Source organism: Pipistrellus hanaki, assembly GCF_964339955.1.
Source record: "Pipistrellus hanaki genome assembly, chromosome: 6".
Classification (NCBI taxonomy): domain Eukaryota; kingdom Metazoa; phylum Chordata; class Mammalia; order Chiroptera; family Vespertilionidae; genus Pipistrellus; species Pipistrellus hanaki.
In genome coordinates this window covers 42698540-42724903 of record NC_140508.1, presented here as the reverse complement: position 1 = coordinate 42724903, position 26364 = coordinate 42698540, and the positions used below count along the sequence as shown (strand labels likewise).

The 26364-nt window shown below is 37.1% G+C and overlaps 1 protein-coding gene across 2 annotated transcripts; it reads left to right on the top strand.

The window, feature by feature from the left end:
• The first annotated feature begins 4570 nt into the window (after positions 1-4570).
• On the top strand, positions 4571-26364 carry LMAN1 (lectin, mannose binding 1). 2 transcript variants are annotated; one of them, XM_084888289.1, is made up of 13 exons: positions 4571-4977; positions 8317-8471; positions 8555-8662; positions 10069-10130; positions 11461-11560; positions 12830-12953; positions 14499-14557; positions 14974-15106; positions 16916-17106; positions 17245-17315; positions 20752-20905; positions 22691-22812; positions 23102-26364. In XM_084888289.1, exons 1-13 carry the CDS (start codon positions 4740-4742, stop codon positions 23136-23138), a joined length of 1554 nt encoding a protein of 517 aa, XP_084744415.1. In that variant the 5' UTR covers positions 4571-4739; the 3' UTR covers positions 23139-26364. The 2 variants fall into 2 exon arrangements, with proteins under 2 accessions (XP_084744415.1, XP_084744414.1); XM_084888288.1 differs by having other exon boundaries at positions 16913-17106.

Below are 26364 nucleotides of genomic sequence, written 5' to 3'. Positions count from 1 at the left end.
GAGAATTAAGATTTTTATCATTTGTCTTCTCAAACATGAGCATAGTATATATTTTTGTTTATTTAGGTCTTCCATTCTCTCTAAATAATGTTTTTCTTAAAGGTTTTGCACTTTTTGTTGTTGTTGTTGTTAATCCTCACCTGAGGATTTTTTTTATTGATTGGGCTATAGCATTAGTTAAGACCATCAATACAATAATAGATCATCTATAAGTTATCTTATAAAAGAGAAACATCCAAATTGACTGTACCGCCACTAAGCTCACCAGCCAATCAGCAGTGAGTATGCAAATTAACCCAGCAAAGGTGGCAGGTTAATTTGCATGCACAGGGGCCAGGCGGAAAGCAGAGCAGGAGAGCCAGGGGCAAGAGAAGCGGCTTGGGGAACTTGGCTCCCCAAGCTGCCAGATGGAGAGCAGAGAAGGAGAGATAGAGGTTTGGAGGACTTGGCAGAGAGGGAGGCCTTGGGACAGAGAGCAGGAAGGGAAAACCCAGAGTGCAGGGAGCACCAGGAATTCTGGTAGTAGTAGTTCTGGTGGCAGCCTCAGGACTGGAAGTAGAAGCCCAGAGTGCAGGCAGCACTAGGAATGCTGGGAATCATAGTTCTGGTGGCAGACAGATCTCCTAGACACTAGAGCAAAGTGAGCCTGGAACAAATTACTGTAGTGGTGGGGGATGGAGGGAAAACAAAGGTGAGAGACATAGTAAGTAAAATCAGAATGTCTAGAAAAAATTAAAGGGAAGATATAAAACTTCCAGGAAATCTCCACCAATGAAGCAAGGAAGAAAGAAAAAAAAAAAAAAAAGCCTCTATTATTCTGTGAGCAACAAACCAAACTGGGTTGGGGTTTCAGACAATTCACTCATATAATTGTAAAGACAGACAGAAACTCCCGAATTGGAGAGGGCTCCCTGAGGGGTCCCAGATTGGAGAGGGTACAGGTCAGGGTGAGGAACCCACCCCCAGCACATGAATCTTTGTGCACTGGGCCCCTAGTGTGTGTGTGTGTGTGTGTGTGTGTGTGGCTAATATGCCAAATGTCCCCTCAGGTGTCTGACTGTGAGATCAGGAGTTCAATCGCACACTATGATGTACGCTGACGAACAGGGGCTGATGTGGAACATGGCAGGTGAACAGCAGCAGTGGCAGAGTGCTGAAGAAGCAAGGGAAGGAGGAGGTGAGGAGGCAGGGAACCTAATAGGCCCTGATCGCCAGCCAGGCCTAGGGACCCTACCTGTGCATGAATTTCATGCACTGGGCCTCTAGTATTAAAAAATAAAGGTAATAATAAAAATCATTATTTGTAACTGTCATGAAAATAGTTTTTAAAAGCTTACCATTAAGATTGGTACTTATAATTTAAAAAAAAAGAATAGTATTTGCTGTAGGTTTTTGAAAAAACAGTTTTATCAGGTTAAGGAATTATCTTTTTTCCTAAGTTACTAAAACTTTTTGTCATTAATGAGAATTATTTGATGGAATTCTTTTCTGCATCTATTGAGATATTATCATCATTTTATGTAGTATATTACATTAGTAAATTTCTTAATATTGAAGCTTCCTTGAATTCTGGGGTGATATAGATGATTTAATAAATGATTTATTTTCATGCTTTAAAACATATAGCAAAACTTCACTCAGTCCGAAACCGGTTTGGCTCAGTGGATAGAGCTTTCCTGCAGACTGAAAGGTCCCATGTTTGATTCTGGTCAAGGGCATGTACCTTGGTTGCAGGCACATACCCAGTAGGGGGTGTTCAAGAGGCAGCTGGTCGATGTTTCTAACTCTCTATCCCTCTCTCTTCCTCTCTGTAAAAAATCAATAAAATATATTAAAAAAAAAAAAAAAAAAAAAAAAACTTCACTCAGCATAATAGGATGAAAAACACTTTGATTTAGTGGAGAGGTTAAAGCAGGATTGATTTTCATGAAATATTAATTTATACATTGTCAGAAATTTTAATGGAGTTTTATTTATTTCAGTTATATATTGTAACAATGATAACAAGTGGAATTACAATGTTTTTTTTAATGACCAAGCTAACTAATCTGTAATTATCAGCATGTATTATTTCTCCTGCATAATTAATAAGCTAAAATTGTTTGCTTTTTGAATTAGATTTAATGTGCTGCTATGAATTTGCTTAGCAACCTCAAATTATGGCAAATTTCAGCCAACTCTGATTTGAGTGAAATATCCCATGTTTCAAGTTACTGAGTTTGAAATGATGCTCAGCTTTACCATGTGCTTGCTGCTTTGTGGGGGGAGAGGAAGAAACCCCTAATTCTGACCTAAATTGTTTGAAGCATTCGTTTGGTGGGAGATTTGCATTGCTGGAGGTTCACAATTGACAATGCTCTTTCCAATGTCATCTTGCCATGCGTGTCACAATTTGTAACACTGTGGAACAAATAGATATAAAAATCCTTTACTTTTGGAGCTAGTCAGTAACTGACAAAAAGTTTTTATTATTACCTCACATGTCATTGAAATTTCTTTGAACTTCGTGAATATGCTCTAACATCCCGAATGTATGCAAAAGACTTTGTCTCTAGAGAATGGATTTTGAAAAGCCCTTTGAAATATCTGTTTCAATTTTTCATTAATGTAGTGGAGGTGTGCGACTGTTCCATTTCTGTACATGCCCTCTTTTTTTTAGATCCAGCTTTGAGTCCTGGTTTAAATGTTTTGCTTAGCTTCCTTCTCATGGACCCATTGTCAATCTACATTGGGAAATCAATATCTACAAATATTTATTCTGAGGTCAAAATGGTGCAGATACCATAGTTCAAATAAGAACATTTTTCTTCCCCCTCCAAACATTGTTTTCTCTCCTCTTTTGCTTTCTATTCTCCTGCCTACTTTTACTGAGCTCTCCTTTTCCACTTAACTGTGCCTTAAATTTGTCAAATGAATGAAAGACAATGTTTTATACCAATGTAAAGGGACATATTATTCCTGACCTTTTCAGATACAAAGAAAAGTTAAACTGCTTTTATTTATAATAAGCAACATATCCTCTTTCAAGTGTGAGCCCTAATTTTACATTTACTAAATTATATATATATATATATATATATATATATATATATATATATATATATATATATTTACTATTATTAAAGGTTAAAATTGGGTCAATTAGGCTATGTAAACTTAGCAGGACCAAGAAGAGTATCTTCACATACACTGACTGTATGACAAATGCTATCAAATAGAATCAGTCTTGTCTTTGCAATCAGTGGAAGAATGAATAAATGTCACTAGAATAGCTCCAGTTTATTGGGAGCGTATTGGGTACCCGGCACTGAATTCCTTCTAAAATGGAATGGCATGGTTACTGTTATTAATTTCCCTTGTCTAGATGTGAAAATCAAGTGTTAGAGAGGTTAAACACCTCATGCAAGATCACACACTGGGAAAACCAGGATTCAGCCAGTTGAATCCAAAGCCTTTGTGCTTCACCACTGACTTGCAATTGCTGAAAACTTGAAGAAGAGCTTTTAAGATGTTCAACATGTTCTTTTAGGGAAGATAGACAGGTTTGAGGGGAAAGGACTGTTTCTAATAAGTGAAACAGCTACAGTAATGCCTGATATTAAATGAAAACCTTAGATTAACTTCCTTTTAAATGATTGAATGCATATTTGTCACCCAGAACAGTGCCTGATATGTAGTAGCACTCAATACATATAAATTCTGGTATCAGGAGTGAAGGTAACAAATTCTGGCTTAAATGAACCAGGGTCTTATCTTAGAAAATAAAAGTCTAGAGATAGGTAGACCTGGTCTGCCAGAGGGACTCAACAAAACCCTTAAAATAGGAGCTCCTCTGGCTTCCTGGGCCATCATGCTTGGCTCTTGGAATTAAATTTTGAGAGAGGTAAAGACTGAGTGACATATCCAGAGGAACCCCGATTCAACATCAACAAAAAGGTCCTAGGGCTCCACAGCCCTGCGGATCACTGGTTCCCAGTTTGAAATGCCCTAACACTGGTTGGTGGAGTTCAATGGGCTGGGATTATCCCTCCTGAAAAGACCTGTTTCTGCAAAGAACACCTAATAAAAACCAGAGCAGAAACCAGTTTTGTTCAGTGGTTAGAGCGTCAGCCTACGGACTGAAAGGTCCCAGGTTCGATTCAGGTCAAGGGCATGTACCTTGGTTGCGGGCGTTCCCCAGAAGAGGGTGTGCAAGAGGCAGCTGATCAATGATTCTCTCTCATCAATGTTTCTAACTCTCTATCCCTCTCTCTTCCTCTCTGTAAAAAATCAATAAAATATATTTTAAAAAAGAAAGAAAACCAGATACTGAACAAATGGTATTATATCCAAATGAATGCCTTTCTTCTAACACTGACACTGTAAAGGTTTACTATAGCCTTGGAAGACTGTCCCCAGGTGTTAGGGCTCCCAAACTCCACCTCTAACCTGTTAACAGTTGGCTCCTGCAACAGTGGGCTCCCTGTGTCACGTGGGTAGAGTGCAGACACTCTTTCCGGACCCAGGATTGGAGGAGGAGCGTGCGCACCGACCCGCCTCCAGGCCCCGCCCCCTTTGGTGTGGCCCCGCCCACAGATGCTCCGGGGCCAGCGGCCGCCCGGACAGCGGAGGCCGGGGGGCGGAGCTCACCCTTGCCCTCAGGGTACCTCGGGCTCGGCCAATCAGCAAGCGCCCTGTTGGCCGACCGTGGCTCCTGCGCCCCGCCCCCTGCCGCGAGCCTCTGCTTTCCAGAATCCAAGATGGCGGGATCCAGGCAGAGGGGTCTTCGGGCCAGAGTCCGGCCACTTTACTGCGCCCTGCTGCTGTCGTTCTGCCACTTCGTCCGGGGTGACGGCGTGGGAAGCCACCCCGGGTCCGCCGGTGCCGCGGGCACCCCGGCCCCGCCGCCACACCGCCGTTTCGAGTACAAATACAGCTTCAAGGGGCCGCACCTGGTGCAGAGCGACGGGACCGTGCCTTTCTGGGCCCACGCGGGGAGTAAGCCGGGGCCGAGGGCGGGGGGCCGGGGCCCATCCTCGCCTGGCGCCTCCTTCGCTTCGCCTCCTTTCAGCTGCTCCCCTCGTGCGCGGCGGGAAGGACCCTCTGGGCAGCCCCTCCTGCAGGTCGGCTCTGGGCCCCTAGGAGGTCCCTCCACCTGCCCCCCAGCTTCCCTCCAGTCTGGCCTCCCTCCCCCCACTCCTCTTTCCGCCGGTCTTCTCCTTGATCTCGCCGGTTCTTTCCGTTTGTTCTGAGAGTCTTTTGTTACTTGCACTCCTAAGCAGTCACTTAAACTCGCTTCTGGGCATCACGTTTCACCCCGACGCCACGTCGTCCCCCGGGGAAACGTCTGGCATCCCACCCCTGGCGATGCCACCCTGAGATCTGACCACCTGCCCCTCTACCTCCCTTCCCCTTCTTCTCGGCCCTCCCCTGCTTTTTTTTTTAAACCTGATGTTAGCAAAGGTTAATGCTCCAGATTGTACCCCATGCCTCCTGAACAAGTGGTATTACATCCAATACCAGTTCCAGAGATGGTACATTTTGGGTTTTATGGTCATTTTTTACGTTTTTATGTGAGGATATTCTGGCAACCCTGTTGGAACGATACTTTAAAGTTGCCACTCTCAGTGACTTGGTGTGGTCTTTGATCTTTCCTTGAATGCTCTGTATTAAACCATTATGTAACTGAATAGTCACACATGTCCCTTTATTTAGTAGACCAAGGGACAGTATCTTTTTTATATTGTTTCAGAACTTGATTCTATTATTATTATATTTACAGCTTTAAAAAAAAGGGGGGGGGGTTTGAAAAATTAAAGTAATCTGCGCTCCGTGTTGTTTTAGTCACTCTCTGTTTGGCACTGTTAGTAGATAAGAGCTTGCCTGCTAGACATTTACATACGTGCAAGAAACGAATCTGTACGTGAGTGCTGATGTGTCATTGCTGACTAAGGAATCAGTCACAGCTCTTGACATGCTGCCTCTGACCGTTTGACTTCTGTCCTTATCTGTAGTTAAGTCATTTATATAAGGTTTATATACATCATTTTAGCCTGTCCAATATTTGGAACGAAATGCTCCATTTCTAGAAAGTGATTATTGACTAGGAAGCACACTACTCGGAAGGCCCGTTTCACTGAAATTAATGTATAATTAAAAGGTATAGATTTCAATTTAACATAATGACCAAGTTATTAAGTATTTGAAGTAGAGAGCAATTATTTTGTTACCCAGAAGACAATAATTATGTGCCCATTCATCCAGGGTACGTTCCTGGGCATTTGTTATCAAAGTAGCGTTCTTAATTACACAAAGATGATGCTGATATACCAGACACAAGCTTTGGAGTTTTTTGTTTTTCTTTATGGAATGATGATGAATTTGTAAATAGTGGTGATGAATTTGTTTACCCTTTTCACTTCTGCATCCTTCCATTGCCTGCTTGCTCTTCCCTCATGCTTAGGCCACATAACCAGCTAATTAGCAGTGTTAATTAACTACCCACATTAGTTGTCTTGGCTTTCTCTACAGAGCCTATAACCAACTAAGTTTACTGCAGAAATGTCAGATAATGTATGTGGGTGAATTAAAGTTGTTTGACTAGACTGAATTTGAAATAAAGGGATTAGTGTATTAGCCACGACACCTCTATTTATTGATGCTGGGAATCACTGCCATAGGTATCCTTTGCTTTTATTGTCACTGTGATTTAAAACAATTTTGGGGGGAAAAGAAACATTTTAAATTTAGTTTAAACATGGCCCTTTACTCATCCCCAAATTAGGACAAATTTTTGGTGTTTCCTCGCCTTAACTCTACTGACCTTTTGTACTGTCAGTACACATCTGTGGTTCCATAAGGGCAAAAAAATGATAACAATTTATAACCCCTTATAAAAAGCTCTCAGAGCTCTTTCACCTTCATTCTGATTTAATCCTGAGTAGGTATGGCGGGTGTTCTCTCTTTTATAGATGCAAAAACTGATGTTCAGAAAGGTTAAGTGTCTTGAAAAAGGTTGCATAGCTAGTTGTCAGACTAGAACTCTTTCTGGATTGCCTGCCCCCATCCCTTAAATGTTTGAAAGTGATGGTGACAAGCAGTGGCTGGTGTTACTAAACTATCTCAACTTGTCAGTGTTTTCTACAGTTATTTTCCAGCATAGATGTCAGAACTGGTTAATATTTTAGAGTGTGTGCTAGAATTGTTCAAATGTAGGCCTGATCGTTGCTTTAATAATTATTTAGTCCAGTAATAGGAAGAGCTACATTTATTGAGATATACCTCTGAGGTTGTTAGCAAAACTTGCCTATTGATAAACAGCTAGTAAGTGGTGGAGCTAGGACTTGAAACTAGCTTAGAAATGGGAACCACCATTTTGGGGACCTCCTCCCTCTGAGAATTGCTGATGCTGAAGCACTATTTACTGACTTGAAATTCAGTTGACCCTCACCCTAGGACTGTGGTCGGCAAACTGCGGCTCGAGAGCCACATACGGCTCTTTGGCCCCTTGAGTGTGGCTCTTCCACAGAACACCACAGCCTTGGCGAGTCTATTTTGAAGAAGTGGCATTAGAAGAAGTTTAAATTTTAAAAAATTGGCTCTCAAAAGAAATTTCAATCATTGTACTCTTGATATTTGGCTCTGCTGACTAATGAGTTTGCCGTCCACTGCCCTAGGAGAATATATATATATATGTGTGTGTGTGTGTGTGTGTGTGTGTGTGTGTATATATATATATATATATATATATATATATATATATACACACACATACATAAACACAAAATTTTGCAAATAGCGTTTGGGGGTTTTGTGGAAGTGGTTGAGCCCAACCCCTTCAATTTACAGGTGAACATACGGTGAGCCCAAGAGGGTAAGAAAATTATTTGCTCAAAGTCATTCAGCTGAAATGAGACTAGAAATAAGTCTCTTGATTCCTAGTGATAAATTCTTTTCACACTGTTTAAGCTTTCTAACATTTGTAAACTGATAAAACACATCACAGTTTTTAAAAATATTTGAAAATAAGAATCAAATATTTGGTTTGACTTTAGCCAAAATTTTCTCCCTCCTGCCCTTGCATTTTTAGTATATGGATACAGCTTCAATTGTTTTTTTCCAGAGATAGTTCATTACTCAAAAGATAAGAGGAGCTGTGTTAGAAAGCCCTAAAATTTTAAAGTTGAAACTGTCAACGTGAATTTTTTTCCTAACAAAATTATTATACAGCTTACTAAGTTAAAATTAGATCTTTATAAGTATATGTAACAGTTTGGTGATGACTCATTGAGTTTTATCTAATTATAACTTAAAGTTTTCCCCTGATTTTTGTTCTAGATGCTATTCCAAGTTCAGATCAAATTCGAATAGCACCGTCCTTAAAAAGCCAAAGAGGATCAGTGTGGACAAAGACAAAAGCAGCCTTTGAGAACTGGGAAATTGAGGTGACATTTCGAGTGACTGGAAGAGGTCGAATTGGAGCTGATGGCCTGGTATGATAATTTCTTTAACTTAGAAAATGTATATAAATGCATATACCACCAGCCTCTAAATGTTCCCTGTTGCACATTTACAGGCAATTTGGTATACAGAAAATCAAGGCTTGGAGGGTCCTGTATTTGGATCAGCTGATATGTGGAATGGTGTTGGAATATTCTTCGATTCTTTTGACAATGATGGAAAGGTATATTTGTTGTCAGGACTGTTATCTACTTTAATATATCTGCTAATAGTTAAGCTGTGAGAAATATAATTTACTTAATACTTTAGTAGTTTAATAGTAGAGAACTCCCCAAAGTATGATAATTAGTCTTTATGTAACTGGGAATTTATACATTTAAAGCTATGCATTCCTGATTTGTCTTGCTTCAACTTGAGATCATAGCGGAGCCCTAACTGATAATTTTGCGATGTCCCCTCCCTAGCACCCTGTATGTCACAGTGATTTTGATAGATAAGCATGAGTTATTTAGATGTAAGCAATGAAACCATTAGTGTTTAGAGTCAACTAAACATTGTTGAAAATGCTTTTCATTGATTTCAGAGAGAGAAAAGGAGAGGAGACAGAGATAGAAATATCAATGACTAGAGAGAATCATCAATTGGCTGCCTCCTTCACATCCCAGTGGAAATCAAACCCAAAACCCAGGCATGTGCCCTGACCGGGAATTCAATCGTGACCTCCTGGTTCATGGGTCAGTGCTCAACCACTGAGCCACACTATCTGTGCTATTACTTGTTTTTATGAAAATACCCATGTTCATTACTACTACTAGCTCACAAGTTTATATCTATTCCTGTATTTTTTTTTCTCTTTCTGTATTAATCATTCTTTTTGATCAACCAATTTCTCTCATCTCTCCTAAAACAGTTAAGAACAAAATATACTTACAAATTGGGAACATTAACTTGTGTTTGAGCAGCCTTAAAATTGATCATCTCCATTTCAGCTGGTTGTTTCTCTACTGGAGTCATTATTAACAATTTAAAAGAGAACTTTATTAAATCCTTGAATGCTGAAGCCATGTTCATCCTCATGTTTTAGCTTCCACAAGTCCCACACTTGTCCCATACCCACGGTGTGTCCTCAAATACATGTTGAGTTGATTATTCAAAGAGAAAACATGTCATCAGTCTTTATTGGGGTGTTAAGTGACACTTTTTGAATGATTGTAAAAGTTTACTAAATTTTTTCTACATTACGTAGAAATCTCTTCTATTATTTAAAAATTTCAGTTCTAGCCGAAACCGGTTTGGCTCAGTGGATAGAGCGTTGGCCTGCGGACTGAAAGGTCCCAGGTTCGATTCTGGTCAAGGGCATGTACATTGGTTGCGGGCATATCCCCAGTAGGGGGTGTGCAAGAGGCAGCTGATCAATGACTCTCTCATCGATGTTTCTAACTCTCTATCCCTCTCTCTTTCTCTCTGTAAAAAATCAATAAAATATATTTATATATATATATATATTTCTTTAAAAAATTTTTTCAGTTCTAGCATGTTAGAGATATAAGAAGCGTTATAGTACATCCAAAATTATCTGAAATTCTTTGGCTAAGGGCTTTAAAACAAACATATTCTCTTTATTTTTAGAAAAATAATCCCGCTATAGTAATTGTAGGCAACAATGGACAAATCCATTATGACCATCAAAAGTAAGTATGTGTTTTTTACATTATTCCTGATTTCAGCTTCTTTTTGGAAACCTTATAAAATATATTATTTCAAAAATGAACATTTTCCAGATGAAATAAGATTGTTCTTGAGATTTATTATATAACTTGTTGGAAAGGTCTTATTTTAATTTGGTTCTTCATTGTTGTTATTAATCCTCACTCTAGGATATTTTTTCCATTTTTAGAGAGAGTAGAGGAGGGAGGGAGGGAGGGAGAGAGAGAGAGAGAGAGAGAAGCAGACATCAATTTGTTCCACTTATTCATGCATTCATTGGTTGATTCCTGTCAGGGGTCCTCAAACTTTTTAAAGTGGGGGCCAGATCACGGTTCCTCAGAGAGCTGGAGGGCCGGACTATATGAACTACTAATTCCTACTGTAACACCTCGGCTGCGCTCACTGCCCAAAAAACCTGGCGGGCCGGATCAGACTCCTCTGTGGGCCGCATGTGGCCCGCGGGCCGTAGTTTGAAGACCCCTGCGTATGTGTTCTAACCGGGGTCAAACCCCCAACCTTAATGTAGTAGCAGGATGATCAAATGAACAGTAGGCTAGTGGTAGGAAATCTTTTTGCTGGCAAGGGCCTTTTGGATATTTGTAACATCATTCGAGGGCCATACAAAATTATCAACTTAAAAATTAGCCTGCTATATTTGGTCAAACAATTAATTCACCCCTAATATCTTGGCAGGGCCAGACCAAATGATTTTGTGGGCTGGATGTCTCCCCACCTTGCTACTTGGCCAGGGCTATATAATACTTTTAAAAAGTTAATGAAATGTTCTTAGCTCTCAGTGGTGCCATTTATCATGTTTGTTTGTTTTTATTAAAAGGGATCTTTGATCTTTCAAAAATAAGGTTTGGAACCTTGACTAAACTAACAACTAAGAAATTTATGCCACCTTCTTCCACCTTAGAATTTCTATATTTTAAGATTCTTGGGGGAGTGGGGGAGAGCACAAAGCTTCTAAGTACTTAGTGTATTTGTAATGTATTTAATTCTACATGTTTGTTGTGGGAGGAATTACCTTCTAGCCAGTCAATGAAATTGTAAAAAGAATTCTTTGTCCACATTCCAGTTTACTGTTACCTGCCTTAGTGATTTTTTTACTCTGGTTAGATACCTGTGGAGCTATTTATAATTTTTTCCTCGCTGTCAGCACATGCTAACAGTGGCTCCTCATGTTATCCAGAGACTTTGTCTTAACTTAATATTATTTTAATCTTTCTAGACATGAATTATTTTAAATATGAGTTTTTAAATATTGAAAAGCTTACGTTTCTTTTTGTTTTCCTTTTCTTTATACTTTAGTGATGGTGCTGATCAAGCTTTAGCAAGTTGCCAGAGGGATTTTCGTAATAAACCTTATCCTGTCCGGGCAAAGATTATATATTACCAGCAAACATTGACAGTAAGTACCATGTGTTGAGTGATAATCAAATGAACAGTATTCTTATATAACTTTTAATTTTGAATCTTTGATATAAATTAAATGCATTTAAATTTGGGTATTGTTCATGTACTCATTAATGTTAATATGAGAAAACAGAAGTGGTTTCAAAGCTTGATGAAAGTGGTCATGTGTTGTAAAACCCGGCCTCTAGGTTTGCATTTAGTAAGTAAATTTTTAAGCATCCTGTTATGTGCCACACGTTATATGCATATCCAAGCCTTCGGGATACAAATATAAGAAAGGCAAAGATCATTTTCTCCAAAGAGCTTGTAATCTAATGCAGGAGGTACTTGTGTGCATTACTATGCTGTGTGGTGATTGCTACAACACAGATACCCCTTAAAGCAGCGGTCGCCAACAGGTGGTCCGTGGATCACTGTTGGTCCGTGAGGTCCGAAAGGTTGGTGACTGCTGCCTTAATGGATCAAGAGTGCAGCTTAAACAAGTTCTTCAGGTCTCGTGTTGTTTATATCATAAGAAACAGTTTAAAGCAAGCATGCCTCATTGACATGCTTTAAGTTTTAAGAAAGAAAATGAAATGATCAGATTTGGGTCATGAGAAGAGTACTTATGTGTCAGGTTGATTCCTGTGCTTAGAATCCCAGGAATCCTTTAAGACATCTCATTCATTTCTTCAAAAATAGTGTCTTTTTAGTGTTTTCATTTCTCATTGTTTCTGTCAATATGACTTCTGTCACTTCTGTTTTTCTGCTAACCAAATGACAGTCCAATTTCCTTCCTAATTTAATGAGGAGCTCACTATTTGCTAATAAGGTAATCTATTTAATTTTCAATTAGTTATGGTAAAAGTTGTAAATGCAACCTATTCTTTTGAGCTCTGTCACGGAGGGTTTCAGAACAAATCTGATCCCTCTTTTGTGTGAACCATTCAAAGAAATCATGGTTCCCTTCTAATTCTTGAAAAAAAGGTGAACCATATTCTATTTTAGAAAGATTTTCATGGGAAATTATCACATTTTTCTCTGTTAGCCTTTGGCACATAGTAAGGCAAAAGCCATTTTCTTAAGTGAAATAATTACCAAAAATAAGTGAGGTTTTTTTAATAGACAACTACCCTTTATAATAGTGAGAGGAAGCTGATAGCTTTTTGACAATTGGTTATTAGACCAAATATAAAGATCAATTAATATTAGACATAAATTGACTATTTGAAATCCATTTTATGATGTCTGTTGTAAAAGCTGTAGCTACTGTACATCTCTCTAGGTAATGATCAATAATGGCTTCACACCAGATAAAAATGATTATGAATTTTGTGCCAAAGTGGAAAATATGTTTATCCCTTCACAAGGACATTTTGGAATATCTGCTGCAACTGGAGGTCTTGCAGGTAAATCTTGCCATCTTTAACATTAAAAACTTGTGAATTGAGTTTTGTTGGTAATAGTATATTTTGGAGATGTGTAGACTTGTTTACTTTTAACCTTTAAGACTAGTAAGCTTCCCATAGCCAACAGGGCCAGTCTTTTGGTTTCTTGGGACTGCTTATTCTCTACTTAGAATCTGCAGGAATACAGTTGGCTGGGGCTACATACACGGATGTAAGTTAGAGTATCGGTGCGGCTGCCATTTCATAGTGAAGGAGACATTTAAAGTTGAATCTATAAAGGTTAGTTGCCAAATGTTTTAGGATCCTGAGAGGTGTCACTACACATGTACATGAATTTGGTGTCCTGAGGAAATGTTATTGAGGACTAAATATATTTACCTTTTTTTTTCCATGTTTGATCATAAACAGACATTAATACCATCTGGTTTATATGGTACGTTATACAATATTTTATTATTTTCAAATATATGAATTGTTGCTTACACAAGGAGGGAGAGAAACACGATAGATTTTTACTTGACTTTAGGTGAGTTTGCCAAATCTTGAATTAAAGGACTTTATAAAGATCACATGGCCAGTAACGGTCAGATCTAGGCAGGACTTGGTTTGTATTTCTGACTCCTCTGAGTCCAGGGCTTTATTTCATTGCATGACTGCGCCTAAGCCTTACCTACACTGTACTACTACCATTTTCTCTTTAATCTAGCTGCATATCTAGATCTCCATCATAGTGGCAGAAAGCTTCAAGATTGCTGCACAGTTGGAATTAATTGCTCTTGCTTTGTTGATGTGACAAGCCAGGATTGGCATTTCAGTTCAATCTTAGGAGGTTTGATCTGTTAGGTCCCTGTTTGCAGCTTAAACAGCTTGAAATTAATTTTATTTTTTATATAAAATTGTTAATATAGGCTGTGTGCAGGAAACAATTATGCATACTGTATAGAGGAATCATATTATCTAAATTGGAATGCTTTGAGGGTAAAAGGAGATGCTCTTAGTAATGCCAGGACAATGTGGATAAATCAGGATACTCTCTGTAAACCAGGACACCAGTGTCAGGGTTATAAATAGAAAGTAAAGCACGAAGTGGTAAGTGCTAGGTAGGTAGAGACAGACAGGTGCAGGAAATATGTGTAGGACAGGATTTTGTCTTACTTGAGTGGAACATATAGTCCATGAAGGTTTATGGGAAAAGATGGAAGGGATGTTGGTGCCAGGGTTAGGAGTTTGGGCTTGATTTGACCCTTCATTTGTTTATTCATTCCTTTATTAGACATCTATTAAACATCTGTTTTATTTTAAACACTGCTAAAAGTTCTGATTTAGGATTTAAAAGAGTGAATTTTGCTTATTTCTAATGTAAATGTTTCTGATGAATTTTTTTCTAAGCTCACAGAACACCATTGCATTTAGCAAATTAGAGCTAATTTTTATTTCCCTTACTGATTATTATTTTTTAAAGCAATAACTATCTACAGATTTACAACCATAAAATAACCTGTTATGGAACTTTTCCCAATTTTTTTTTTTTTTTTAAATTTATAGATGACCATGATGTCCTTTCTTTTCTGACTTTCCAATTGACTGAGCCTGGGAAAGAGCCAGTAAGTATAAACGGGTTTTCAAAGATTTATTTTCAGGTTAGATCTAGATAGGCAGTCAGATTAAGAGAAATTGTAACTTGAAAACTTGGGGAGACTGACTTAGGTTTGGCTCTTGTTTCTGCCAATTACTGCCATTTGACCTTCTGCGAGTTACTTCGCATTTCTTCACTGGTAAACAGGTGTTTGTATTGGCTATCTTTGGACCTCTGTAAGCACTAAATAAAGCAGTGTACTTCTAGCAAGCTCTCGATGAATGGGACTGGCTGTTGTTATTTTTTGTTGGAATTATTAGTAACAACAATATATTAACATTTTCAACTAGTGCTGGAGTAGTTAAAATGAGAAAAGGACATATATTGAGGTTTATTGTTTTCTTAAATTTTTTTTAATGATTTGTCCTTCAATTCCAAAAAAAGCCTACACCAGATAAAGAAATTTCAGAAAAAGAAAAAGAAAAATATCAGGAGGAATTTGAGCACTTTCAACAAGAACTGGATAAAAAAAAAGAGGAATTTCAGAAGGGCCATCCTGACCTTCAAGGGCAACCTGGTGAGTTGTAGCGAAGCTGTCCTCAGGACTGCAGCATTGGTGGTGGCCTGTGTGTGCCCTAACACTTTCATTCATCTCATCCTCTCTTATCTGGCACCTGCCAAGTCATTTCTGGAAATAATCTCTAAGCAAATCTTCAGTCATTAAAGGTCTTGGAGATTGATGTTTTCAGCAGTCACAGTGAAGTAGGCAATAAGGACTCCAGCGGTGCCATAGATAAGCAATGCTCAGTGCAGTGTAAGCCTCATGAGGGCAGGGACGTTGTTGTTTTTACTGCTGTGTCCCCTAAACCTAAAAAGCAACATGCTGACCTAGTAGTTGAAAAACTCAATAAATTTTGTTGAAGGAAATTGGCTAAAGTTGATTTCTTGTCTCTTAGTGGCACACAATTGCCTTATTTATACAGAGATAATACTTGAAAACTAAACTATTGGGAGAGTAGTATGAAATGATTGCTTAACTCTCTTCCCCTTACTATGCAACCGAATTCTGGACTTTAAAGGTCGAAAATTTTAAAATACTTGTCTAAGCCACTGTAATTAAGAACCTAAGTACGCTACATATCAAAAATAAAACATGTCAAGGCCAAATAGAATGACTCTATTTTACGTACTAACTTTTGCTGTCTGAATTGTTCTTCATCAGCACAATTGAACTGTTTGTAGTGTGTGATTCCTAAGTGACCAACAGTATGATTCACACTTAAGTTAAAAATAAGTTATAAATTTTACTCTTTTCTTGAGTTTGTTTTAAGTATCATGTGTTTAGTGAGCATATCTTGAAGCTTATTGTAACATGTGGATGAAACTACCCTGTATCCCCGAAAATAAGACAGTGTCTTATGTTAATTTTTGCTCCCAAAGATGCGCTAGGTCTTATTTTCAGGGGATGTCTTATTTTTCCATGAAGAAGAATACGGTACACATTTATTGTTAAATGAAAATAAAGGAAATTTATTACCTGTATATGGTATAGCAGTACGATAGTTGTCAACACAAACCAGACAAACTGTGAATCAATCCTACAGTATCAAGAATTTACTGATTTATTCAATGACAATCATGTCATCATCTTCTGGAACATCACCATAACAATCCAATTCCTGAATTTCCTGGTGAATTTCTTGTGACTCCTGTTCTTTCAGAATCAGTGGACCAAATCATGTTTAGCCTAGGGGGGCCTTATTTTCGGGGAGATGCCTTATATTTCACTCAGAAGGAAACCTGTAAGTAGGTCTTATTTTCGGAGGATGTCTTATTTTCAGGGAAACATGGTATAATTGAAATGTGGATGAAAGTATAAAAGGAAAATCAGGTCTTCTTCCCTCCACTTTTTAATTGTTTATGCACAAATTTTAAGAGTATAGTTTGATGAATTTTGACAAGATGTGAATACCCATTTTACCATCACCAGATCAGTACACAGAAAATTCTCTTGTATCTCTTTCAAATCAAACCCCCTCCATAGAAGCAACCACTATTCTGATTTTATTAACATAAATTAGTTCTGCCCATTATAAATAGAATCTCACAGTACATTTGAAAGAGAAAATTATTTTTAGGTAAAAAAAAGTCAGACTGAATTTACAATAAATGTTCAACCTCCAGACATGACAAAAACAAATAATAATTTAATCATGATTTAAATTATCTGCATATTCACTATTGGGGAGATTATACCATTATACCACTATGTTGGTGATGTTCTAATTTTAATATATATTGATACCTTGGTCACTTACCGCATTTTGAAAACTACATGTGCATAACTGATTCTAATAATTTTAATTTGTAATTTCCATTTCAGCAGATGAAATATTTGAGAGTGTAGGAGATCGTGAGCTGAGACAAATCTTTGAAGGACAGAATCGTATTCATCTTGAAATCAAGCAGCTGAACCGACAGTTAGATATGATTCTTGATGAACAGAGAAAATATGTCTCTTCCTTGACAGAAGAGATCTCTAAAAGAGGAGCAGGAATCCCAGGGCATCATGGACAGGTGAGCTTTGAAATATGCAGATATGCCCTAGTTAGTTGGCCTGATGGGAGAAGAGGTAGAAAAGAAAGGCTACTGTGCTGTATGTTCCTATAGAATGTGGATCATTGAGCTGGCTGCTCATTTTTGTTTTTCCTCCAGATCTCTCAGCAAGAACTCGATACCATTGTGAACACTCAGCATGAGGTTCTGAGAAACGTAAATGAAATGAAGTAAGTATACAATAGTAATGTCTTAGTGTTAGGTGCTATTTTTATCCTAAATTTGTGACTTCTCTAAATATTATTAAGGTTCCTGCATGAGGGTAAGAATCACATTCAAGATTCATTTTATCAATACTAAAGTTAATGTAAAATACAGGAACTTTTGACATTTAGAAACTACAAACATCTAAATTTTTTAATTGTTCTAAGCTAGATAAGAAAAAAATGCTGTAGAATCTTTAAAAAAATAAATTTGTCCTAAGTACTTGATACAAGGCAGACCTAGTCATACATAAAAAGAATATGGGTAGTATATAACAACCCTTTGAAAACTACTAGCAAGTAAGCATGCTTACCATTGTAGGACTAAAGTACAAGCATACCTGATGCAAGAACTTACACTGGAATGAAAGCATTTTGAAGGAAATATGCTAAATTTATGACTATCTCTCTTTCATTCCATCTTGTATTGTAAGATGCTGGACAAAGAGTTGGAGCAGAGAAGAGATACTGTGTCCTTATTACAATGAATGATAAGTTTCTACAGAGGATCCACTTATACAAATAATTAACAGCTTTCAATACCAGGAGCAAAGAAGCAGCCAAAATGTCATGTTTCATAAGCTAATACTTTAGAGCACTACCCCAATCAGTACAACCCTTGACAAACAGGAATGTCAAGATGAGTTCTCTAGGATTAGAAAATTAAACAGGATTAGGTTGAATAGAAGGTGAAACTCAAATACCTAGACATTAAAGGTAACCTAACTTTAACAGCAAATTTGTATTTCTTTCAATTGTACTGTCTAGCATTTAAAAAAATCTTCAAGTTGTTAATTCATGATTAAAATATATATGATGCTAAATGAATAGTTAAATACTTTTAGAAATAGCCTGGATCATGTAAAAATTGTTTAAATATTTTTAGCTAATTTTAGACTTCAGAAGTTTCAAAAATAGTACAGTTTCCATATATCCCCTACCCATCTTCCCCTAATGTTAACATCTTACATAAATACAGTGTAATTATCAGAACCAAGAAACTAACATTGGTACAGTACTATTAACTAATGAGCTTAATCAGATTTTACCAGTTTTCCACTAATGCCTTTTTTCTGTTCTAGGTTCTCACAATGCATTAAGTTATTTCTATTTAGACTTCTGCAGTCTGGAATAATTCATTTTTGTCTTTCATGACCATACAAATTCCAAGAGCATTGATCAGTTATTTAGTTTATTGTTCCTCAATTTGGGTTTATCGGTATTTGCTCATGATTGGGTGGAGGTTCTGCTATTTTTTTACAAGAATACAACAGTGTATCATGTTCATGATATCCGAATGTGTGATCACTTGCCAACAAGTGATGGTTTCTTCACAGTTTCACTTCATTAAAGTTACTGTCTTTCCCTTGGTGGTTAATAAATATTGTAGGAAAGATACTTTGAGACTATAAATATCCTGTTTCACTTTAAACTTTTGCTCATTGATTTTAGCATTATTGATGTCTTGCCTGAAACAAGAATGTGGTATTTACCAAATGCAGATTTTTCTATTTCCATTATTTCTTCTACATTTATTTATTGGAATTCTGTATGGATTAGCTGTTCCTCCTCCCCTATTTATTTATTTAATCAATTATTTATATCAGTATGGACTCGTGAATATTTGTTCTAAGGGTTGTAATCCAATACTATCATTATTTATTTTGTTATTCAAATTGTCCCAGCTCTGGTCATTAGAATTCTCTCCATGTTGGCTTTTGTGTTCTTTCAACAAGCCCCTATCATTTCTTATGCATCTCTTTACTTTCTGGTACCACACTGTTTCAGGCAAATCTTGTATTTTCTGTGCTCCAGCTCTAGAATCAACCAGTTTTCCATTGAGACCTGGTTCCTTTTATTGGAGAAAGGTATTTTTAGGAACCAAGATCTGGCACTAGGTGTGCTCATTACTACTGGGATACCATTGATTATAGACCCTCTCAGGGAATAGATGAACATATACTAATCCACACATGTACACATTTCTCTATTTTTGTATCCATCAATCCACACTAAAAAGAGAAACATGCAAATTGACCGTCCCTCTGCTATGCCCACCAGCCAATCAGCGAGTATGCAAATCAACCCAACAAATATGGCGGCGGCCAGGGAGCTCGAACAAGCAGGAGGCTTGGGTTGCCCCCAGCGATGGAGGAAGCCAAGCTTCCTGCCCACCCTGGCTGGCCCTGGCCTCCACTCAAGGCCACAAAGTTTCAATTATAGAAGATAAATAAATCCCAAATACCTGCTTCCAGCAAGGGAAAAGACAGAATTACATCTGGTTCTAGGTTCCTAGGGGTTCCTAGGTTCTATGATTTACTAAAAGTGCGCAGAACTTGGAAAAGCTGCTACTCACAGTTCTGCTTTATGACAACAAAAGGATAGAATAAAATCAAAGGAAAAAGGTAAGTAGGGTAGAGTTGGAGAAACCAGGTATAAACTTTCAGTTGTTCTTGCCTCCAGTGGAGTCCCATGCACAGTGCTTGTTCCTCTCAGGAATGTCCTGTGACATGTTCAGTGAGGAAACTCGCCCTAGCCTTGGGGTCCGGAATTTGTATTAGATGCCAGTCACCTAGTCATGAAGCACCCATGTGACTTACCTTAACTACACAGTCTGCAGTCCCCCAGAGGTTAAACACATATAACACCTAAGGCTCCAGGCAAATCATATCCTTAGCATAAACTATGTGGTGTGGTCCAAGGCCCCAGGTAGACAAAAACACTCTTACCATGCAGAATATTTCAGGGGCTTAGAGGTTACCTCTCAGGGACTGGTCAAGGGCCAGTTCTGAAAACCTTTGGAATATGTAGGGTTAATTCTTTACTGCCCAGCATTAAACATCTAGAAAGATCTGAATTCATTACGTTATATAATATCCATTTATAATACTGGTTTTAATACAATTTGTTTAGTGTTATTCTCTATGTGATTTGATAACCTTTTGTAAAAGATAAAGGCATAATGTTAAGTTACAGTTTTATAAATTATTTTCCAATGTTGGAGATAATACTGTTTTCTAAAATATTTATATTCTCGCCGAGACCGGTTTGGCTCAATGGATAGAGCGTCGGCTTGGGGACTGAAGGACCCGGGTTCGATTCCGGTCAAGGGCATGTACCTTGGTTGCGGGCATATCCCCAGTAGGGGGTGTGCAAGAGGCAGCTGATCGATGACTCTCTCTCATCGATGTTTCTAGCTTTCTATCTCTCTCCCTTCCTCTCTGTACAAAATCAATAAAATATATTTTAAAAAAAATAAAATAAAATATTTATATTCTCTATCTGTGTTTTTATTATCTGAAATAATTGAGCGTGGAAGTGATTCTAATCATTTGAAAATCTGTAATGGAAAAAAAGTCATCTTTCCAGTGATTCCATTGCCTAAAGGGATTTTCTATTCCAGGAATTCCATGAGTGACACCGTCAGGCTAGTCAGCAGCATCCAGCATCCTGGGTCCGCAGGAGGCGTGTATGAGGCCACCCAGCACTTCAATGACATCAAAGAGCACCTTCACGTAGTGAAGCGGGACATAGAGTCCCTAGTGCTACGGAACGCGGTGAGCTCTCTTCTTTCTAATTTCCTAATGACCAGCCTTCCTTAGGAAAGGAAGGACATACATTCTATTCTATTCTTTTTAGTTAATATTCTTTTATAATACAGGTGGGCAAAAGTAGGTTTACCATTGTGAGTACTCGAAATAGTTTATTCTTGTATTACCATTTTTTTGTATTATTATTGTTATTAACCTACTCCCCCCATATTAGATAGAATTGTTCCATATGTGTGCAACTTTTATATCATGCTTCCATAGTGTATTGAATAGAATTTTTAAAAATTGATTGCTATTCCAATTAGTGAACTATCTTAATCTCAGACTTTTTAGAGATTATTTTCCGTAAGTTTTATTTTAATAATAGTTCTTGTTTTCAGTAATGATATCTCTCAACAACAACTTTGAAATCTTAGTCTGTCTAGACTGTGCCAGGTAACCCGGATTTCTCTTTCGGATGTTTAGGAAGTACAGATCTATAACTGATAGCTTTCTCTAAGCAAGATTCTTTTTTTTCAGCTACTTTTCCTGTCTTGTTTCATTTTTAAAAACTTTTTTGTGTTTATTAGGTATTTTTTATAGTGTAAGCCCCCTACATTTTTGGAGATTGTCAATAAATATTAAAAATAACTAACATTTTTTTAAAATGTGAGATGCATAAGAGACAATATTAGAAGACAGATCTCTAGTACTTTTTTTTCTTAATTATTGGCTCTAAAAGCCCTTATAAAATTCACAAATGCTGGTAGCATTTGCCTCTTCTCCTTCTGTTTTCCAAATATGGCTCAGTAGTTTCTTATTGATGATCGCTATCTCTCATCCTAATCATTATTATCTACTTCCTTAATTTTGTTGGAGATTATTTTCCCCCCACTTGAGCCTTTGTTGGAAGGACCATGTTGACGTTGTGGGTATTATATATACGTACTGAAGAACTTTGTCCCATACATGTAAACATATTGAAAACAAATAATCTTAAAAGCCATTCTGTCTACATACCTTGAGGGAATCTTTGTCTCTGATATTTAATTATCTCCTTATAATTGAAGGAATACTCATGGAAATAAGAAAAGAAACATTCTTCCTTTTTTATCGTATAGATTTTACAGGCGTGAGGAGGGGAGAGAAACATGGATCTATCGTTCCACTGACTTATGCACTCATCGGTTGCTTTTTGTATATGCCTCTGACTGGGGATCAACCCTGCAACCTTGGCACATTGGGTCAATGCTCTAAACATCTGACCTACCTGGCCAGGGTGGGAAAAAACATTTTTTAGAATACTAACTAGTAATGTCAAATGCTTGAGAACTACAATAAAGCCATTAGATTTGTCAGCAATTCATTGGGAGTGTAGCCATGTGCTGGTCTGAACCAGAGCACTTTTGAGAGTGGTGCTGAATGCTCTCAAGTGTTCTAGTTCAGACAGTTACATGGTTTACCCTGCTGAAGGTGCTGCTATTAAGAATTCCTCCATTACAGCAAGCGTCAGCTGGGAGTGCCTGCTCTCTGACCTTCAGGGACACTAAAATTACTGTCAAATGATGAAGCTGGGAGCCAGGTGGCAGTGAGTTAGTGACTGGACCGTGAAAGGTGGAGGCCATTCAGTGCCAACTACTCTATCAGAAAGTTCGTGGTGGTGAAAGTTAAGGGGATAGAACATATTTATAGGATGAATAATTGAAGATACTCAAGTTTACACAATAGACCATGAGTTTTATAAAGATTTCATATTTCTTTTTCTAAAATACTAATTTGACTAATTATAATAGAGAGTTCTTTGCCTTCTAGCCATCAAATGAAAGACCAAAATGCCCAGAACTACCACCATTTCCATCATGTTTATCTACGGTTCACTTCGTTATATTCGTAGTGATACAAACGGTGCTATTCATTGGTTATATCATGTATAGGTAAGTCTCTAAAACTTGACCCAACATTTTTGTGTTTAATTTGAAATACTAAATGAAGCTTTCCATGTTCATAATAGAACTTTCTTTCAGTACCTATAAATTAGGTTTATACAAAGCAAATATTTCTAGTCTATTTCAGTTCATATGGGAATGCATGTGCAGAATGTATACTTAATGTGTTTTATACTTCAAAAGATACTATATATTTTTATTTTAAGCAGTCCTATTTCTTTCCAAAGTAAAGTGTATATAAATTCTTTGTGTGTTTTTTTTTTTCCTCTTTCCTTAGGACTCAGCAAGAAGCAGCTGCCAAAAAATTCTTTTGACCACCATTTTCATATGTGTACATCATGTATGTATGTACAAAATGTTGTCTTTTTGAGGGACTGTATTTAAATTGCTTCATAGGCTAAATTATTAAATTTTGTATAAAATAACTTTGAACACTGATTTGCAGTAAGAATGGACCACAAAGACAACAACATGTAAATTTGTGCATAGTACATAAAATCTATTTAAATTTCTCTGAATTTCTGGCCAGTAGAATATAACCACTGAACAGAATATTGATAAATAGGAAAAATAACAGAAAATGGGACAACCCTCAGATATGAAAGATAGCCCCAAGTCTCGGATGTTGGAGGTTTCTTTATTTAATATAAACACTTCTCTCCTGCCCCTCTCCCCCATATGAGGTCTAAGAGATCCTCATCATGATTATTTTCTAACAGTCTTTTTTAAAGGTCAGAATTTCCTACTCTAAGACCCAGTCCTGCAATCCTGTATCTAATACTACTCCCTCTGAAATCAAAGAATATGTTGTCTGAGAGAATTAAGATCTAGATAATATTTTCCATGATGTTTATTGAAGTATTTTTCCCTCTGATTATCAATTATATATTTCATCTTTAAAGGAAATTTTGGGGGAAATTAAGAGCTGCTCTTTGCCTAAAAAAAATAAAAAAAAATAAATTAGGTGAATGCCTTCCTCTGATAATAGTTTTTATGGGTATTTTGCCTGATAATGTGTTCATTTCATGATCACTCATATGCTTGAATGTCTTTATTCTAACAGTGTCAGTTCAGTATCATGAAAATGTTTGCATTTGTATTTGTGATTTGAGGAACTTCTCCCCATATATGCAGCTTGTGAATTCAGCTCAGGTTGCACATTCAGAGGATATTTTAGTTCACAAAACCCACGTGACATCCTAGTTTACATTAGTCCATACAGCCTGGTGTTACCGACTCTGCATGCTTGTGTAAATCCAAGGAAGCAGTGTTAAGATTTTTGAAGACAAAATTTGAGAAAGAGCTAATATTTCTGATTCCCTTCGTTTAATGCCAGAACTGAGGATGTTGTGAAGCACTTGTTGGTAAGCTTGACCTTGAAATGTCAGAATGGAAGGTATTGGTGTAGACTTTGTACAGAATCCTGGGTATTATTGAAACAGTCTGTCAATGACGTTTTAAAATGCACTTTAAAAGAAAAAGACTAAAACAAAATAAAGTGCACTTCATTTTGTTTTCACAGCTGATGTAGACTTATTTTTGCTGGCTTCAAAATACTTTTATCTCTTTTAGCTAAAGTTGTTATCTTTCATTTGTCCAAAATAACATTGTTTTGTAAAGTAGTGCTATTTAATTCTTCCAAGCCATCATAAGTTTATTCTGAAATGTCATTAACAGATTGGACTGCTTAAAATCTATACAAAGACTCTGAAGAATTCTACATGCTATTAATACCTAACTTGAGCTACATATCCCAACAGTCCTAACATTGCTTTTTATATTAGCATTTCTCCTAGAACACTGAACGAGAATATTCTAATAATTACTGACACTTCAGTCACTTCAACGTAGAAAATGCTTCCCTATTGCTTTTCCTGGTAGTGTTAACATTTTGAATTCATGTTTGAAAGACATCATCATCATCACAGAATTTACTCTTATTTCATTAAAAAAATTAATACCTTCAGAAAAGTGTTTAAGTTTGAAGACTGACGAGGTACTGGGAAATCCTCTTGAGATAAAAGGCTTCCAAAATATTCAGTATTACAAATCCATGGTCACACGTGCCTGGACTTAGTGAGGAATACCAGTCTATGCAGTGTATATTGTCAGCCTGAAATTCCAGAGGAGTCATTCTGACCATCCTAATAGGAACAAAGACAGCTATTACGAAAGATCTACTTAATAATTTAATTTGCTAAAAATTACTTGGCAAAGCAGTTTGCACAGGTGTTGATCATATTAATTGAAATTTGTTTTATTTTCCTCAAAACAATTGACTTGAGCTAATTTCTGAAGAAAAATGTATTTGCTCTATGGGAAAATCGGTCACTGCCAGGATTCTTTCTTTTTTGTACTATTTTTGTATAATTGAATTTGTTAACTTGTCTCACACCAGCAAGTATTTTATAGGTGCCTTGGATTAAAACAAAATTGATTTTTAAATTTTACTGTAAGTCATGCTTATGATGCCACTTTAAAAAGAAAAAAATGCAATTACACAATGGTTGACACCCTTACTTAATGTGCCTATTTGTGTTCTAATTGTTTAGATGTTTTATGCATCTGGAAACTTTCCTATGAAACCACAAACAATAAACCGTTTTTTTTTTTTGTTACATATTAAAGGGATATCAGTGTTTCTCAGTGTGGTCCATGGACCTTTGGGTCCTGGAGTGCTTGTTAAGTATGCAGATCCCAGGGCTTCATCCCAAACCCAAACTCAGGGGTTGGCTTCAGAATCTGTTTTCAACGGGCACCTCAGGTAATTCTGAGCACACTAATGTTTGAGAACCACTAAGAAGGGGAGTGGAGGAAAATGAGCATTGTTTTGTTGGCTTAAAGTTAAGCTAAGCACATAATATAACTTCTGTTGTCAATTATATTAGCATTGTGCACTGAGTCTTTTATACTCGCAATTTGCTTAACGTTCTTTTTACTGAAACTCTTGGTTTAGTATCAGCTACAAACATTGCTGCCTATAGCTCTTTTTACTTTAGTTGATGGCTTTTAAACTTACAAAATCATTTTCAGATCATGGTCAAGCCATGAAAACTCCCATCTTCATGTCTGCCTGCTAAAGCTTTTTGCGTTCCTGCTTGCGATTTTTGTGACATTTTATCTCAGACAATTGTACTTTTTGATAACTTGGGGAAAACAGAAACTACTTGAATAAGGGATTGCCAGGTCCACTGCATCGCAGAGACACGGTGTCTGTAAAGAACGTGACAGTTGTGAATATTCAGATGTGATATCTTTTCCTGCCGAGTGCTTTTCACAGGGAGATCATGAACAAGTGATTATATTAGGGATTATTTTATTTATATGATCTAATGTGAAATCACCACTTGCAACTTTTTAGATCTGTATGTTGCCTGTTTAATATATTTTAAAGTTTAAAAGAATTTTCTACCCACTGTTAATTTTAGTTGGATAACATTTTGTCAAGTGTTTTGTTTTGTTTTTCTGATTGTTATTGATGCTAGCTGGAATTCAAGAAATGACATTGACCTTATTCAAATAAAGAAATATTTTAGTAAA

What these genes read in the sequence shown, in the direction of transcription:
- LMAN1 (XM_084888288.1), top strand. Translation starts at nt 4,740, where the DNA reads ATGGCGGGATCCAGGCAGAGGGGTCTTCGGGCCAGAGTCCGGCCACTT. An exon ending in ATCCATTATGACCATCAAAA is followed by an intron (nt 10,131 to 11,460) that starts GTAAGTATGTGT and finishes TTTATACTTTAG; the next exon opens with TGATGGTGCTGATCAAGCTT. An exon ending in AGAAACGTAAATGAAATGAA is followed by an intron (nt 17,316 to 20,751) that starts GTAAGTATACAA and finishes TTTCTATTCCAG; the next exon opens with GAATTCCATGAGTGACACCG.